Source organism: Leptopilina heterotoma, unplaced genomic scaffold (genome assembly GCF_015476425.1).
Source record: "Leptopilina heterotoma isolate Lh14 unplaced genomic scaffold, ASM1547642v1 Lhet_325, whole genome shotgun sequence".
In the NCBI taxonomy this organism is placed as follows: Eukaryota; Metazoa; Arthropoda; class Insecta; order Hymenoptera; family Figitidae; genus Leptopilina; species Leptopilina heterotoma.
In genome coordinates this window covers 1,282,216-1,301,113 of record NW_025111019.1, presented here as the reverse complement: position 1 = coordinate 1,301,113, position 18,898 = coordinate 1,282,216, and the positions used below count along the sequence as shown (strand labels likewise).

Here is an 18,898-nt window from a genome sequence, read left to right as displayed (position 1 = left end):
AGAAAATTGCAAAAATTTTTTGCTTTCCATAATTTTCTATTATTTAAAAGACAATGTTTGATAATTTATTTCTTTGAATAGAAAATTGTATTTTTGAAGAAAAAAATGCCTTTTTAAAAAAAATAGTTTTTTTGAAGAAAAAATAGTATTTTTGAAAAAAATAGTTTTTTTTGAATAAAAAATAGTCTTTTTGAAGAAAAAATAGTCTTTTTGCAGAAAAAAATTGCCATTTTGAAAAAAAAAATAAAAAAATGGTCTTTTTAAAAAAAATATTTACAGTTAAAATATTAATTTTTTAAAAAATAATTTACTACTATTGTCATTGATTTTGAATTTTCGTCGTTGGATAATTGGAATTTGTTTGAATGAGACTATTCATTTCGTGAATTGGTTCCTTTAAAAGTTCCTCCTCGAAAGAATGAAGTGGTTCGGAACAATATTCTTGGCCGCAAATTGAACACGCTTCGAAGTGTGGTTTCAGTGAACTCTTCAATTTCTGCAAAAAAAAAAAAAAAAAAAAAAAAAAAAAAAAAAAAATTACAAAAATTATTATTTAGAAATTAATTCTCCATTTGATTCTATAATTAACAAATTAAACCAAATTAACAATTACAAAAATTAAATAAGTCAGTATATATTTAATTATTTTATTCAATTTGTTTATTTCAATTTCTAAATTTTTAAAATTTTTATTAATAATATTAACAACAATAATACTAATTTTTTTATTGTAATTATTATTTAAATTATAAAAAATTATTATTTTTATTGATATTATAAAAACTACTAAAATAAAAAATTCGAAAATAAAATAACAAATAAACAAATTAATAATAAAAAATAAAGTAAACAAATTAATAAACAAATAATAAATAAATTAATAAAAATAAATAAATTGATAAACAAATTAAATAGTAAAATAATAATAAATAAATAAAAAAAAACCAAATAAAAAATTAATAAACAAATTAAATTAAATTAAATAAAGAAACAATAATAATTATTTTACAAATTAATTAATACGGCCAAAAACAAAAATAAACAAAAATCACAAAATAATAATAATATAATAATATTAATAATATTATTAAAAAAATTAATAATAATGAAAAATAATAATATTAATAATAACAATAAAGAAAATAATAATAAATGCTGATAAATATTTTAAATAATAAATAATTTGCAATATAAAAATTATCTGTGAGTGAAAAAATACCTCAGAGAAGGTTTTCCCCTCCGCTTGAATTAAAACATAAACAGCAAATGCAGGGATACAAACTAAAGAAAGCGAAGCAATTCCCCATCCAACTGCTTCCGCCCACCACGGATATTTATATTCCCCTTTATGATAAGTCGGCGGTTCGTAATCAATTAAACTAAACACCCAAACAGCCTGCAAGAAAATGAGAGTGAAAAAAAAATATTTTTTAATTATTAAAAAAGTTCAATTTAAAAAATAAAAATTTGAATTTCCCGCCAAGAGAAAGAAACTAGTTTTGGCGGGAAATTCAAAATTTCTTTTTTTCTTTTTTTACTAAAATACAAACCATTATGAGAAGTGGACTCGCTATTAACCAACAAAATCGAAAATAAATCGACGGAACACGTCCAAACATTTCTTTAATATTATTGGAAAATCTTCCAACTCCGTAAAACCATGAAACGGCGATAACTTCAAAGAATATGATGAACATTATTGATATTGAGGCGGAGTAGTGGTCGATTAGTTGAAAAAAGTAAATTCCACCCTGTAAATAGGTTTTTTTTTAATTATACAATACATTTTTTCTTTTATTTTTTCTTTATTTTATCATTTTTTTAATTATTTTTTATTCTTTTATAATTTTATCAAGTTTCTTTTAATTTTTTTTATATTTTTTTGTTGGTAATAATTTTTTTTTATATTTTTTTTGTTGGTAATAATTTCGTTTTTATATTTTTTTGTTGGTAATAATTTTGTTTTTATTACTTTAATTTTTTGTTTTTAATTTTCAACAAAAAAAATACCTATAAAAATAGGTTATTTTTTTGTTGTTGTTAATAATTTTTTTCAAATATTTTTTATATTTTTTTTTTGTTGGTCACAATGTTTTTTTCAATATTACCTGTGTGACGTTGGGCAAGCCAAGAAGAAATGAAACAACACAGACGAGTAGTACCAGCATTTCATGACTAAGAAGATGTCTTTTCACATAATTTGGAAATCCATCTTGAATAGAAGTGACAACCACCTCGACAATTGCGAACTGAAAGTAAAAAACAAAATTCTTTTCTATTTCTGTGTAAAAAAAATTAATTTTCTTCGAGTCAATTTTGAATTTTCCCGCCCTGTGTGGCGCTAGTTGTTCGTTCCGTCTACTGCGCATGCGCGAAACTTCCTTTGTTACTTCGGTCACTTCCTTCACTTGTGATTTAACGAAAGTTTTCTTGCCGGGTTCGTAGTTCGCACGACTTTTAGTGGAATTTTCATTGAAAATTGTACGAAAGTATTGTAAATACGCGTGGAAATAAGTATAGAAAAAGTAAAAAAGTGAAAATAATTGCGACACGGGAGGAGGAAAATCGGAATTTTTTCAGTTGTCGTCGTGTCGCGTCAATCGAATGTCTTATTATTTTCGTTCTTTTAATCGTAGTCGGTATTTTATTCCCCGGAATGTTAAATTCGGAAAAAAACTCTTCGAAATATTGTGATTTTAATAATAGTGGTGATTATAAAACTCGAACATTGTGACAGCAAACATAACCTTGAAAATACGCGAATCGTGCGGAGTAAACATAACCTCAAAATATTTCTCCGTCCGGCGGAATTTCTCATAAATTTTCTCACATTTTCACACATTTTCTCGTAAATAGCTCGCGAATTTAGTTGACAAAAAGTGTTTCTATCCATCAATTAGTGTATAAATTTATCTTTTCTTTCGTTTTCGATGCAAAAAAATTCTTTTCTTTCGTTTTCGTCGTAAGTAAAAAAAAAAGTGTAATAAGTGCAATAAGTCAAGAAAATTTTTGCGCCAAAAGGAGTAAAAACGAGAGAACGAGGCGAGCGGAATTTCTGTCATCTTTCGGTCTTCAACGGAACGGAAAAGGTAAGGTAAGGAAAATTGGAATTCTTTTTTCAATACGTACTTGACTATTGAGAGAGAGACAGACCAGCATAAAGAAAAAGAGAACAGCCCAAATTTGTGACGCTGGCATTTTTGCTAGTGCTTCTGGATAAACAACGAATACTAGGCCAGGCCCTGTAAATTTATTTCCATTTAGTAGCAATATTTTTTATTAATTTTCATCAATTAATCATTAATATTCCTATTAATTAATTAACTATTAATATCCTATTAATTATTGCATTTAATTCAAATTGTTCAGAGTTTAATGTAAATTTTTCAGAATGTCATTAAAATTTAAAATTCTTCAGAATTTAATTCATTCAGAATTTATTAATATTATTTACAATTTAGGCGATTAAATTCACTGTTATTTATTAATTTACAGTTTATTAGTTGCTTATAATTTTTAAGTCTTTATAATTTATTAAAAATAATAATAAAACACTTGAAGGAAAATGTTGAAAAAAAATAAATTTAAATCAATATTAGAAATTAATTAATTAATGAAATCGTACCGTCGGTGAGAACCGCCTGGACGGAAGTGTTTTGTTCATAAGCAATATTTCCAATTGTGGCGAATGTGAAAATGCCCACAAGTAGACTAGTAAAGGCGTCAATTAAAGACACGGACAATGTGTCTAGAAAAATATTATTGTGAAATTTATTGTAACTAGCGAAGCAGATCATCGTTCCAAAACCCACTCCAACTGAATTGAATATTTGTGCGGCCGCGTGCACCCAAACCTTAAACGAAAAAAAATTATTTCCCTAATTAATTTTTTCAAACAAACAAAATTTTTTTTTGACTAAAAAATAATTATTCTTTTTAAAAAAAGAAAATTTTTATTATTTAGAAATTATTTTATAAACTGATTTTTTACTAGTAAAATAAAATCTAATTAGTAAAATATATTATTTTAATTAGTAAAATAAATTCTAATTAGTAAAATAAATTCTAATTAGTAAAATAAATTCTCATTAGTATAATAAATTCTAATTAGTAAAATAATTTTAATTATTAAAATAATATAATAATTATTTTTTTTAGTAATAATTTACCTTGGAGTCCAGTAATCGATACCATTCGACTTTGAAGAAAAATTGCAAACCCTTTTCGGCGCCCTCGAGTGTAATTGCCCTGAATAGAACGACAATTATCAAAAAAAATGGTAGTGTCGCCGTTAAATATCTAACTTTTCCCGACGATTTGATTGATTTCCATATCGAAAAGTAAACCATTACCCAGGCGGTGACTAAGCACGCTGCCAATTCCCATCTCACGATTCCTGGATGCTCAATACCCTCACTAATTTGCAGTACTTTATTGCTAAAATTCAAAAAGACAAAATAATTCCTTTTAGTGCAAAATTAACATAATAATTGATAATTTTAAATAAATATTTATTATCATTCGATTTGTAATGAAAATTAGAAGAAAAAAGTCTCTTAAACGAATTAAATGGGGCAAATAGTTTTCGTTTTGGGAATGATTTAAAGTTCTCTGAAATTGAGAAGGCCGAGCGTTGGCCGAACAACGCGACAAACTTTAAATTGAGCTAGAAATCATAAAAATTGACTTTTTTTCCAACTGCTTCTTGTTTGGAATTGAACCGCCGGCGACCAAAAGCTCCTTTGGCTTTTGGTCGCCGGCAGTTCAATTAATTTGATTTTTAATTCAAAAATAATAATTGCAAACAAGAAACAGTGGGGGAAAAAAATAGAAAAAAGTAGATTTTTATCATTTCTAGTTCAATTTAAAGTTTGTAGCGTTGTTCGGCCAACGCTCGGCCGAATTTTAGGTTTTAAGCCGCAGCGGCTTTAAAACTTACTCGAAAAATTCTTCGGACGGTGTTTTCGACATGGTGAATGTAGAACGATTCTCCTTATTGAGTGCCGCCGACCAACAGCGTTCAGTATTCCATAAATTGTCGCAATCTGACCACGGCTGATCGGTTTTGAATGCAGTAAAAAAATAATAAATTGCGTACGCTATTATCACGTTATGATATGTTGACATCAAAAACGATATCACCACAGACGACAAACCAGCTCCTGCAAATTTTTATTATTATTCTATTTATTTTTTATTTTCTTTTTCTTATTTTCCTTTTTATTTTTCTTATTTTATTTTTTATTTTCTATTTATTTTTTAAGAAAAATATTTTTTTTATTTATTTACGCGTTGTACAATTTGGCAAATTTCAAAGTGAGAGCGAGGAAGTAAGAGAAGCGGTCCCCCACCACTGAGCGCTGGCTGGTTAGTCACGCCCATTTGGTGGGGGGAACGCTTCTCTCCCAGTCTCGAGCGTTCGATAATAAAAACGCTCTTCTACTTAAATAAATAAATGTAAATAAATAAATAAAAATAAATAAATGAAAATGATTAATTAATTATTAATTTTTTGTATTAAAAAAAATTTTTTTTATTATTAGTATAAATAATTAATAAATTTATTAAAGCTAGCGTTATTTTTGTTCGCTGACGCTCGTTTTAAAATAAACACTAAAATAAATATTAAAATAATTATTAAAACAAATAAATAATAATTATGATTATTGTAATTTTTGTAAAATAGCAAAACTTTTTTTCCAAATTTTTTTTAAATTAATGAAATTTGGTTTTAAAAATTGAATTTGAATTAAAATACCTTTTAAGAGGGGGCACATTTGTCCGAGAGCACCGATTGGCCCTCGACGAGTAAATTGACCTATTGCGAGTTCCATGTACAACAATGGCACTCCACATACTATGAGTATTAAAAAATAAGGTACTAGAAAAACACCTGTAAGAAGAAAATTATTTTTTTTTATTTTAGAATTTTAGTTATTATTTTTTTATAACAACAGTGGTAGTAATAAAATTGTTTATTTATAATGCGAAAATAATATTAATAATGATAAAAAAGGGAATAAAAATGATTATATTGGTGAAGAAAAGTAATTAGAAAAATAATGCTAAGGGGCAAGTGAGATAGCTCAGTGGCTTCGCTACTGGACTGATGGGACTGAGGGCCGGGGTTCGATTCTTCGCGACTGCGGATTTTTTCTTTCTTTAATTTTAATGATAACAAAAATAATAAAAATAAATAACAACAATAATTATGAAAATAGGGCAAAAATAATAAAAATAGGTAATAATAATAATAATAATAGGGCAAAAACAATAACAATAATAATAGCATAAAAATATATAGTTAATAATAATGATATAAAGATCAAAATAATAATAGTTTTAATAGCATAAAAATACAAAATTAATAATAATAATAATAATAAGGCAAAAAAAACAGTAAGAATTGTAGTGAAAAATATAATAACAATTATTGTTAACGAAATAAATTAAATTATTCGGTTCAAAGGGAAGTTAAAAAAAAAATTCAAAATAAAATAAAAAAAATATTAATGAATATAAAAAAATTAAAATAATCAAAAGAAAAAGGAATAATAATAATAAAAAAAAATGCAAATATGACGTCAAGTTTTTCTTTCTGCTAGAAAGGTGAGCGATGATAAGAATTTATATACACGTTTATTGCTCGTTTAATCAGCTTTAATATGAGTCAGTATATCATCAGAAAATGTCTTGTGAATAACTATTAAAAGAATTAAAAAAAAATAAAAAATTTTCTCATCATTTTCTCTCTTTAATTTCTCAAATTTTTTTACAATCAAAAATTTTATTTTTTCACAAAATTGGAAAAATTTTTCTTTTTTTTTTTTTTTTGCTTCTAATTTAAATATATTTATACGGAAATTAATTATTTTATTGTTTATGATTAATTTTTTTTAATTTAATGCAAAAAAAAAGATTTAAGTACTAAGTAATATTCCTTTGGAAGGCCAGTATTATGTTCTAGAATTTCAGAGCAAATATTGAATTACAAAACTATTTTCAAAGTTTAAATCTCATTTGTCTATAGAAACGGACGTGATGCAACTAGGAACTTGATACATGACCCTGATGATGTTCAACTATTATTATAATTATATATTTTAGGTATTATTTTTTTTTTTTAAATATTTTCTTAATGAATAAATTTATTTCCTTGGTGGAAAATTAATTATTTTTTTTGTAATAAATAATTCTTTTTTCGCACGATTTTCACAAATTCATTGTATTTTATTTAATTAGTTTTACAAAAAAAAAAAAATAATTGTGTCTATCTAGAAAATTTTTTGAAATTGGCTTTTATTTTTATCAATATTTTTATTATTATTAGAAATTATTTTTATTATTATTACTATTATTGATATATTGATATTATTATCAACTATTATTTATTTATATTTTTATTTATTTTTAGTAGAATTTATATTTATTATTTATATCTATTTATTAAAATATAAATATACTTTAGTATGATCATTTTGGTCGTGAGGTCCAAGGCACCAATTTTACTGTTTATTAGGGTTCGAATCCCGGTCCATACAATTTTTTCATAATCGTTCATAATATAAATAATATAAATATATTTGTAAATATTTATAGAATATAATTATATTCTTATATTTTTACATTTTAATTATATATTTTTATATATTTATAATGTTATAATTTTTTTTATTTGAAAATAAATAAATAAGTAAATAAAAAAAAAAAATTTTTTTTTATATTTTATTTTATTTTTTTAATTGTTTATTTAAAATATAATTTAATGTAATTATGTAATATAATTTCAATATTATAATATTCATCAATTATTATTATTAATATTATTATTATTAATTTTATTATTTATTTATATTTATTATTGATATTTATTTATTGTTATTAATCATAAATGATACTTATTGTCCTGAATATTTAATTAAAAATTTTAATTGTAGTGTAAATATAAACAAATAAAATAATTAAATTAAATTAATTACAATAAATAAATAAATAGATAAAAATTTAATTTATCATCAAAAATGAAATCAATTTTATAAAAAATTCTAATTATGTTTATTAAGAGCAAGAAAGAAAATAAAAAAGCGAGTCAATAAATAATACAAAGTGGAATTATTGAATTGACATACTGATGATCAAGTTTGGTAAATATTTGAACAAAATCGTGTGTCAAATTACGTAACGAGAAAAGGTCTTATTTAATTATAACATAGACACGATAAATTCAGTTTTATAATATAAATACAGTCATGCGCAAAAATTTCAATCGAACGATTATTATTTTTATTATTGTTTATTTATTTATTTTAAAAAAACCACCTTTTTGTATTTTTTTATTTGTTTATTTATTATTTTAAAAAAACAAACCGCCTTTTTGTATTTTAATTATTTGTTTATTTATTAACATTAAACAAGTAGTGAATTTTGTTGTTATTATTATTATTATTTAATTTTTTTATTTTATTATATTTATTTATTTTTTTTTTATTTTATTAAATTTATTTATTTTTTTTTATTTTATTATATTTATTTATTTTTTTTAATTTCTTCATTTTAATATATTCATTTATTTTATCATTTATTTATTAACATTTTTAAAGAGCAGTAAACCTTATTTTTAATGTAGTTATTTTCATTGTTATTAATTGGTAAAACAGTCGCGTGCGTTAAAGCGTCGCGTCGCGTTGCGTCAGGTGGATGACTGGTCAGGGATCGAATCCTTCCGGGGCAGTAAAATTTTTTTATTTGTTATAAGGCATTAAAAAAATAATAATTAACAAATTTGTTTGAGTTATATAAAAATTATTAATAATAGATTAATATTAACAGTCACAGTTATTATTTTTATTGTTGTTTTTTTATTTATTTATCCATTAACCTTAAAGCTACTGCTTTAAAGTTTTTAATGATTAATTTTAATTTATTAATAAATTTGTTAACAACAAACCCTTAATATTGTCAATAAATGAATATTTATTAATAAAAATTATGTAATTAATTTTCATAAAAAAAAAAAAAAATTACTATTATTTTTAATTTTGATTCAATTTCGTAATAAAAATAACCAAAGGCAAAACAGGGATTAAAGTGCCGATCTTGAATTTTTTCGAGCGCGGGTGGAAATTAAACGGTTTGACTAAATGAAAGATTAACTGCCGGGCTCTCTCTCTCTGTCTATAAATTTTAATGTGTTGCGTTAAAAAGCGAATAATAAAAGAGTCATATACATCCAGGGACCTTGAGACACATGACCGTTTATTATATTGAAGAGCGCGGAAATATATTTTAATTTTTTTTTTTTTTTTTTTTTTTTTTTTTTAATTGAATATTGAATTAGGATAAATGAAATTACCTCCACCACTTTTGTAGCAAAGGTAGGGAAACCTCCACACGTTGCCGAGGCCCACTGAATAGCCTATGCAGGCGAGAACAAATTGCACTTTATTCTCCCAATGAGGCCTTTTTGGTTGTCGATAGTCTTCCGGATCGGCAGCATCTCCATCGTCATAGGTGCTGCACGTCGAGAGATCGTCATCCACTGGACTTTGAAGAAAAAATACACAATTTTTTTTTAACGATTCAATAATTTTTTTTTATCAATTTTTCCAAAAATAAAAAACAAGAAAAATTTAATTTTAAAAGAAAAAATAATCGATTAACACAAAAAATAATTTTTTAGCCGAAACAAGAATTTTTTAACGAAAAGCCATTTTTTTAAAAGAAAAAATAATTTATTGATAGAAGAAATAATTTTTTAACCGAAAAACAGAAATTTTTGAGAGAAAAAATAATTTTTTATGAGAGAAATTAAATTTTTAAGGGCATTTGAACCTTGATGACGTTACAGTTTGTGCAAAGCATGTGTGACGTCATCAAGGTTCAAATGCCCTTAACAAAAAAAAAATAATTTTTTAACCAAAACAAGAATTTTTTAACGGAAAACAGAAATTTTTTAGAGAAAAAATAATTTATTAATACAAAAAGTAATTTTTCAAAAGAAAAAATGAATTTTATTTACAAAAAATATAATTTTTTAACGAAAAAACATAATTTATCAGTACAAGAAGTAATTTTTTAAAAGAGAAAATGAATTTATTAAAAAAAAAATACTTTTTTAAACAAAAGAAAAATTTTTTAATAGAAAAAAATTCTTTTCACTGAAAAACAAATAAACAATAATTGTTTAAAGTTTAAACTAACAATTATTTTTTTAACAAAATAAATATTCATTTGCTCCAAAAAGAAATTTTTGAACCAGAAAAATACTTTTTTGATTAAAATATTAATTTCATTATAATAAATACTTTTTGAACCAAAAAATTACTTTTTGAATGAAACAAACATTCTTCTGGTTCAAAAAATACTTTTTTAATCTCAAAATTACTTTTTGAATGAAATAAATTAATTTCAAAACGTGGCAAATTTAATTTGAAACCAATTAATAATTTTTGAACGAAATAAATTCATTTTAAAACAAGATAAATTTAATTTGAAATCAATAAATACTTTGTGAACCAAAAAAAATACTTTTTGAACCAAAAGGTAATTTTTGAAGAAAGAAAAATATTTTTTTGCCACAGAATTACTTTTTGACTTGATTAAATATATTTTTAATCTAAAAAAATACTTTCTGGAACCAGAAGATTAATTTTTGAAACATAGAATTACTTTTCGGGACAAGTAAATATTTCATTAGCATAAAAAATGATTTTTTTTGAACCAATAAATAGTACTGCCAATAAATACTTTTTTTAAACCAAAAAATTACTTTTTGACATAAGTGAAAGTAATTCTTTAATTTAAAAAATTACTTTTTTGAACCAAACATTAATTTTTGACACTAATAAAATGCTTCTTTATCGTAAAAATTTACTTTTTGTGTAAAGAATAAATACTTTTTTAAAGAAAGTAAAATTCATTTGAAACCAATAAATACTTTTGGAACAAGAAATTTTTTTTTTAACTGAAAAATACATTTTTGAAGCAACAAAATATTTCTGAACCAAAAAAATACATTTTTGAACCAATGAATTCTTCTTTAACACAAAAAATTACTTTTTTGAACCAAAAAATACATTTTTGAACCAAAAATAAATTTTTGTTTCACAATATTACTTTTTGACACAAATAAATATTTTTGAACCTAAAAAATTAGTTTTTTGAACAAAAAAATACTTTTTTGAACTAAAAAATACTTTTTTGAACTAAAAAAATACATTTTCGAACCAAAACTAAATTTTAGTATCACAAAATTACTTTTTGACACGAATAAATATTTTTGAACCTAAAAAATTACTTTTTTGAACCAAAAAATACAATTTTTAAATCGACGAATTCTTCTTTAACTCAAAAAATTACTTTTTTGAACCAAAAATAATTTTTTGTTTCACATTATTACTTTTTGACACAAATAAATATTTTTGAACCTAAAAAATTACTTTTTTGAATAAAAAAAATACGTTATTGTAACACAAAATTATTTTTTGACACAAATAAATATTTTTGAACCTAAAAAAAAATACTTTTTTGAACCAAAAAATACATTTTTGAACTAAAAATTACATTTTCGAACCAAAACTAAATTTTAGTATCACAAAATTACTTTTTGACACGAATAAATATTTTTGAACCTAAAAAATTACTTTTTTGAACCAAAAATACATTTTTGTATCACAAAATTATTTTTTGACACAAATAAATATTTTTAAACCTAAAAAATTACTTTTTGGATCCAAAAAATACATTTTTGAACTAAAAATACATTTTTGTATCACAAAATTATTTTTTGACACAAATAAATATTTTTAAACCTAAAAAATTACTTTTTGGATCCAAAAAATACATTTTTGAACTAAAAATAAATTTCTGAACCAAAAAATACGTTTTTGAACCAAAAATAAATTTTATTATCACAAAATTACTTTTTTGCACAAATAAATATTTTTTTAACCTAAAAATTACTTTTTTTAAACCAAATAATTCCTCTAGTTCAAAAAAGAAGATTCTATTTGACCGAAATACAATTTTAAACCAAAAATTTACTTTTTTTGAACGAAATAAGTAATTTTGTTTTTTTAGAGTATTAAATATTTCTTCGGAGAAAAAATGTAGTAGCCAAGTGGTAAAAATTTAGAAATTAGTGAAATTACGAAATATATTTTTTTTTGTCGGTGCGTTTAAAAATTGAGTGACACATGAGAAGAATAACCTTAAGGGACATATACCAACGTATAAGAGTTAATTAAACCCACGCTCTTTGATTCAAGGTCTACTCGAAAGATTCGTGTCAGTAAGATAAAAACACACTTACATATTTTTTTTTCTTCACGATTATAATAAATTAAAAAAAATTTTGACCCTTAAATTTACAAAAAAAAAAATCACTCACTCAACTGGAATTGCCCTCTGCAATTTTGGTAAATTAATAATCAGATGATTTTTAAAAACACTGAATGTCATTTTTGCAAACTATTTTTTTCTTCTTTTTGTTACTAAAATTTTTCCGAACCGAACAAAATTTTCACTTACTTGCTTTTGTCAAAATTCTGTATTTTTTTTTAACTAATAGAATTTCGTAATTTTGTGGAAATTAATTTTCGGGATTAATTTTAGGCAAATTAAGTTTTGGAATTAATTTTGGAGGATTAAGAATTTATTTTCGAAAGAGAAAAAAAGTACAACCGAGTCTTTGGTATCTAGAAGACTGACTAAAAATTGCCTATAATTTGTTGTATTTATAAGAAAATATTCTGAAGATGTTTTGTTTTTTATAATAATTATCATCATCATCATCATTCTTGACTTCCTAAAAAGAATATTGTCGGAAAAGAAAATCTCGACTGTCAACAAGAGTGGCTTGAAAAATATTATTTTTTCCTGCTGTAATAATTAACAGTATCTAAAAATTGCGGCAGTGATGATAACATTGTCGGTTTTAAGCTTTTCGAATTCGGAAATTTTTCTTCCTTAATATTTTGAAAGCTGAAAAAAATTGCCGAATATGTCCTTTTAAAAACGAAAGTTGTTTACTCCTAAAGTTCATTTTTGAAAACTAAAAATTGAGTCCTAAAAAAATTGCTATTTGTTGTTTTGAAACCAAAATATTTCTGTCCTTAAATTGTTATTTAAAATCTGGAACATCATCCAGTTTGTCAGTAATAAAAGTGCCGAATGTTTTATCAAAATCAAAAAAAATTTTGCTACTAAAGATCAGTTTTGAAAGCTAAAAGAAGCTGCTAAAGGAATCATTAATAAATTTGCGGAATGTTCTATCAAGACCACAAACATTTTTGCTACTAAAGTTAATTTTTGAAAGCTAAAAGAAGCTGCTAATGGAACCATTAATAAAATTGCGGAATGTTCTATCAAAAACAAAAATTTTTGCTCCTAAAGTTTATTCAGTTTTGAAATCTAAAAAGAATCATAAAAATGTCGATCCTAATAAAATTTTCATTAGTTTTGTTGAGAACAGAATTTTTGGAACCTAAACTTGATGATTGATGTTCAGAACATCTAAAAATGTCAGTAGTGATTAAAGTGCCGAATGTCCTTATTTTTTGTTTGTTATGTTCATTTTCAAAATTGAAAACAGCTTCTAAAAGAGCAGACCTAATAAAATCGACATCTGCCTTTTTGAACCCAAAGTATTTAAATCATAATGTCTCGAAATCAAAAACAGCTAAAAAAACTTGACCGATTTCTTTCAAACAAGAGCAGAATGAATCCTGACTAAAGCACACATGTGTGATCAATTATCGTCTCAGCACTCTCTAATCATCACGTTAGGATACTTACGTCGGCGGATGTACCATGTTAAGCAACTCGGATGGCGAAGTAGGCACTCTTCTTATAGTGAGTTTCCTCCCATCGGACGAGCCCATACCAATTGATGCTAGAGAGCGAATTGACACCGAATCAGGAAATGGTCTTCCATAATGTCCACCATCAAAGACAATCGACGCCCAACTTGTCGCCGGTGGTGATTGTAATTGTTGTAATTGCTGTTGTTGAAGATAATGTTGTTGATGAAGCTGATGATGCTGCTGCTGCTGCTGTAGATCGTCAGTTAAATTTGACTTTAATGATCTCATACTTGGATATCTATTGTGTCGTGTGCCATAGAGTTCCATTCCACGACTGATCCTACCGCTCTGCACTATCGAAATCTCCCTGGACCCCGTGTCCAATTTATTCGACTGCAAACCACGTGACGATGATAATTTCTCGTGAACACTGTCGGTACTACTATTGCCACTGCTTGATCTCTTAACTCCATTTCCTGATGGTGTTGCAATTGATGTTGAAACGAATTGTTGTGTTGGGGTTAGTTGAATTTTTTTTGTTGGAATTAATAGACGTACTTGTTCCTCGGGGGAATCGGAATCTTGATCTTGTTGTTGATGTTGTTGTTGGGTTCTAATTACATCCGGTTCTGCCTCATCGGAACCGTCTTCTTCCGGCATTGTACTCATTTTACGAACATTGTTCTGTTTTCCCATTTGGGTTGGTTTGTGTGGTAATTTCCCGTCTGTGATCATTGGTGGTTTGTCATTTCAATTTTTTTTTAATTACTGCTTTTCGTTCTCTGTAATTTGGATTTTAATTGGTTTAATTTTTGTTGGGGGGGAAAATTAGATGTGATTTTGTGTTTGGAGTTGGTTATTAGAAAAATGCTATAGTTTTGTTATCGAAACATGTTTGTGTTTTCTTATCGAAGGCGTTTCCTGGTCTGTTAGATTGTTTATCGATTCTGAATTGTTAGATATGTAGAGAAGAGATAGAAATTGATTGCACGAAATATTTCTGTTGCAAATCTTTTGCTTTTTTGTACTTTTGAAGCATTTGAAAGATTACAAGATTTAAAAGCAGTAGATGCATTAGAATCATTAGAAGCATTAAAAACAACAGAATCATTAAAAGAATTATAAATATTAAAAGCTTTCAGCATTAGAACTATTAGAAACATTAAAAACAGGAGAAACATTAACAGCATGAGAACTATTAGAAACATTAAAAGCATTAAAAACAGTAGAAACATTAACAGCATTAGAACTATTAAAAATATTAAAAGAAGCAGAAGCATTAAAATTATTTGCAACACTTAAAACATTAGAAGCATTAGAATTATTAGAAACATTAAAAGAAGCAGAATCATTCAATTTATTCTTATCACTAAAACATTAGAAGCATTAGCAGCATTAGAACTATTAGAAACATTAAAAATATTTGAAGCATAAAAAACAATGGAACCATTAGCAACATTAGAAATATTAGAAACATTAAAAGCATTAAAAACATTAGAAGCATTAGCAGTATTAGAACTATTAGAAACGTTAAAAGCAGTAGAAGAGTTAAAATTATTTAAGGCACTAAGAACATTAGAAGCATTAGCAGCATTAGAACTATTAAAAACATTAAAAGCATTAAAAATATTTGCAGCATTACAATTAGTAGAAGCATTAGCAGCATTAGAAGTATTTGAATTATTAAAAGCATAATAAATATTTACAGCTTTAATAACAGAAGAAGCATTAGCATCATTAAAACTATTAGAAACATTAAAAGAAGCAGAATCATTAGAACTATTTGCAGCATTAAAAACAGTGGAAGCATTTAAAGGAGCATTATAACTATTTGAATTATTAAAAGCATCAAAAATATTTGTAGTATTAGAACTATTTGAATTATTAAAAGCACTAAAAATATTTGTAGCATTAAAAACAGAAAAAGCATTAGCAGCATTTTAACTATAAGAAACATTAAAACAAGCAGAAGCATTAAAAGCAGTAGAAGCATTAGCAACATTAGAACTATTAGAAACATTAAAAGCAGCAGAAGCATTAGTAGCATGAGAACTATTAGAAGCATTATAAACAATAGAAGCAGCAGAAACAGTAATATTTGCATTACTAAAAACATTAGAAGCATTAGCATTATTAGAACTATTAGAAACATTAAAAGCATTGAAAATATTTGAAGCATTAAAAACAGAAAAAGCATTAGCAGCATTATAACTTTTAGGAACATTAAAAGAAGCAGAAGCAGTAAAAGCAGTAGAAGGATTACAAATAGTAGAAGCATTGGCATAATTAAGAAATATTAGAAATATTAAAAACAGCAGAAGCATTAAAACTTTTTGCAGGATTAAAAACAGTAGAAGCATTAACAGCATTATAATTATTAAAAAAATAAAAAGCAGTAGAAGCATTAACATTATGTGAAGCACTATAAACATTAGAGGCATTAGCAGTATTGGAACTAATAGAAACATTAAAAATATTTGAAGCATTAAAAACAATAGTAGCATTAGTATCATTAGAACTATTGGAAACATTAATAGCATTAAAAGCAGTAGAAGTATTAGCAACAGTAGAAGCATTAGAAGCATTAGCAACATAAGATGCATTAGCAACATAAGAAGCATTAGCAACATTAGAAGCATTAGGAACATTAGAACTATTAGAAAAATTAAAAGCAGTAGAAGCATTAGCAGCATAAGAACTATCAGAAGCATTAAAAACAGTAGATGCAGCAGAAACATTAATAATATTTGCATCACTAAAAACATTAGAAGCATTAGCAGTATTAGAACTATTAAAAACATTAAAAGCATTGAAAATATTTGAAGCACTAAAAACAGTAGAAGTATTTACAGCATTACAACTATTAGAAACATTAAAAGCAGTAGAAGAGTTAAAATTATGCGAAGCACTAAGAACATTAGAAGCATTAGCAGTATTAGAACTATTAGAAGCATTAAAAACATTAAAAATATTTGCAGCATTAATAAGAGTGGCAGCATTAGAACTATTAGAGACATTGAAAGCATTAAAAATAGTAGAAGCGTTAGTAGCATTAGAACTATTAGAATCATTAAAAGCAGCAGAAGCATTAGAACTATTAGCAGCATTAAAAACAGTAGAAGCATTTAAAGCAACAGAAGCATCAGCAGTATGAGAATTATCAGAAGCATTAAAAACAGTAGAAGCAGCAGAAGCATTAAAAGCTGCAGAAGTATCGAAAGCAGTAGAAGCACCAACATCAGAAAAATCATGAAATGGATTAAAAGAAGAAGAAGAAAAACCAAAAAGGATAGAAGTAGTAGAAAAATAAGCAGGAATAGAAGCGGAAATAATGGACAAATTAGAAGATAATTTTAATGAAACGCAAAAGCAACAACACACATACTATACAACGAAAGAATAAAGTATAAAAGTATTGCGGTATCTGTTGCAGCTTCAAGAAACAAGTGCAACGATAAGAACATAATGAATCGATAAAAATTCAAGGAAAAGTCTCAACAAAGTGACATCAAGAATAGATGATAAGAAAAATTTTGCAACTATTATACAAAAAAAAAAAGGTGTTGACAGAAGATGCACCACACTTTAAACATCAAGAACCAAACAGTTGTTTACACAACTGAAAATTATCATCACCAAAACAAATATCACTTTCAAAATTAGCTTCCTCACTTTTTCACTCACTAATGAATCTTTTTAGCCAAAAGTAGTCCCATTAATTATCAAAAATTAGAAAATGAAAAGCATTTGCCCTTGATTTTCCCATCTCCCACCTGTTTAATGATATTTTTGCCGAAAGGAGAAAGTAATGAAAAAATATTTTGTCAGGTATACATAATGTATAAAACACATTTTATCGCATTATTTTCAGTGGTGACAGTAGAAAATCCAAAAATTTGTGTCAAGAAAAGAGAAAAATGTTTATGACTTACAGGAAACAAAAAAAGGGTTTTGAATTTGAGTTTTAATATTCGATATTAATGTGACATTAAAATGTTTGGTGCACACGTGAGTCACGTGACCGGAACCCTCAGGCGCCACACACAATGTGTAATGTGCCGACCTCGCCGATTTTTCAGTGAGAGAGGCAACGTTTTATCAACGATCACGTTAACCAACTGAAGAGTTGTTTTACTCGACGCGGGTGACGACAATTAATTCAATCGAGTACACAGCTTCCTACGATGATAGAGTTAGTGAGAGGGGTAAGCGAGGGGGGGGGGAGAGGAGAGTATTTGGATGAGCGATAAAAGGCGCGGCGGTTGTTCTTCTTCGATCACGCCACCAACCGGCTTTATATTACACTATATAGTAGAGAGACGATATTTTTTTCTCTCTTCGCAGATTTACCTCCCTCCTCTCTCTTACTAGTGGTCCCACTTTACACCTCCCACTCGAAATAAAGAGAAGAAGAAAAAAAAATAACAGGGCCGACTTCATTCCTCTTATGGTGTGATTTGTACAATATTCCTCTAAAATTCTTCTTTCTTTGAATTCTTAAATTTAGTTACACTGAAATTTTTCTTTCTCAGAATTTTAAATTTCAGTTATAACTGAAATTTAGAATTCTAAGAAAGAAAAATTTTAATTTCGAAAATTAGTGTAGTAAATTAATAATTTTAGAGTATTTAATGACTATTAGAAAATTGGATCATTGCAAATTTTTTTGTTTTGATGATGATAATGCTGATGATGATGATGATGATGATGAGGATGAAAAAGTGTTTTTAAAATTATGGTTCAATGTTTCTTTATACTTTTGGGAAGGTTTTCAAATTCGAAAACAGAGGGGAATGGAAATAATTCTTTTGAGTTTTTTTTTTTTTAATTATTTATTTAGAGAATAAATGTTGGTTTAATCTTGTTTACATGTTCCGAGAGATGGCAGAGCGTGTACTGTTTTCTATATTCAAAAGATCGTGATGAGTTTTTATCGAGAGATGATGATTTATCTACTGAGACAGAATTTGCGGCATTTGTAGTTTGGGTTGATGAAAGGATGTTTCTTTTTTTTAAATAAAATTAAAACTGTTAAGTATGATAAAAACTATAACTGAATACTCATAAATGTAACTAAATATTTCCAAATACTATTA

The 18,898-nt window shown here is 25.7% G+C and overlaps 1 protein-coding gene across 3 annotated transcripts; it reads right to left on the bottom strand.

Moving 5' to 3' along the window:
- Window positions 1-213: 213 nt before the first annotated feature.
- Window positions 214-18,063, bottom strand: LOC122504979 (sodium- and chloride-dependent GABA transporter ine). Of its 3 annotated transcripts, XM_043616369.1 has the most exons (12): window positions 17,735-18,063; window positions 13,795-14,584; window positions 9,353-9,543; window positions 5,759-5,893; window positions 4,940-5,162; window positions 4,170-4,437; window positions 3,626-3,854; window positions 3,130-3,242; window positions 2,109-2,249; window positions 1,551-1,751; window positions 1,220-1,396; window positions 214-496 (listed from the first exon to the last, which is right to left on the bottom strand). In XM_043616369.1, the coding sequence occupies exons 2-12, from the start codon at window positions 14,535-14,537 to the stop codon at window positions 320-322; spliced, it is 2,598 nt and encodes an 865-aa protein (XP_043472304.1). In that variant the 5' UTR covers window positions 14,538-14,584; window positions 17,735-18,063; the 3' UTR covers window positions 214-319. The 3 variants fall into 3 exon arrangements, with proteins under 3 accessions (XP_043472304.1, XP_043472306.1, XP_043472307.1); XM_043616371.1 differs by lacking the exon at window positions 17,735-18,063 and having other exon boundaries at window positions 13,795-15,559; XM_043616372.1 differs by lacking the exons at window positions 13,795-14,584; window positions 17,735-18,063 and adding an exon at window positions 12,389-12,530.
- Between the last annotated feature and the right edge of the window lie 835 nt (window positions 18,064-18,898).

Coding starts and splice junctions, on each gene's coding strand:
- LOC122504979 (XM_043616369.1), bottom strand. CDS start 14,537: ATGATCACAGACGGGAAATTACCACACAAACCAACCCAAATGGGAAAA. Junction 3,855..4,169: donor ATCGATTACTGGACTCCAAG/GTAAATTATTAC, acceptor TTTTCGTTTAAG/GTTTGGGTGCACGCGGCCGC. Junction 497..1,219: donor AGGGGAAAACCTTCTCTGAG/GTATTTTTTCAC, acceptor TTTTTTTTGCAG/AAATTGAAGAGTTCACTGAA.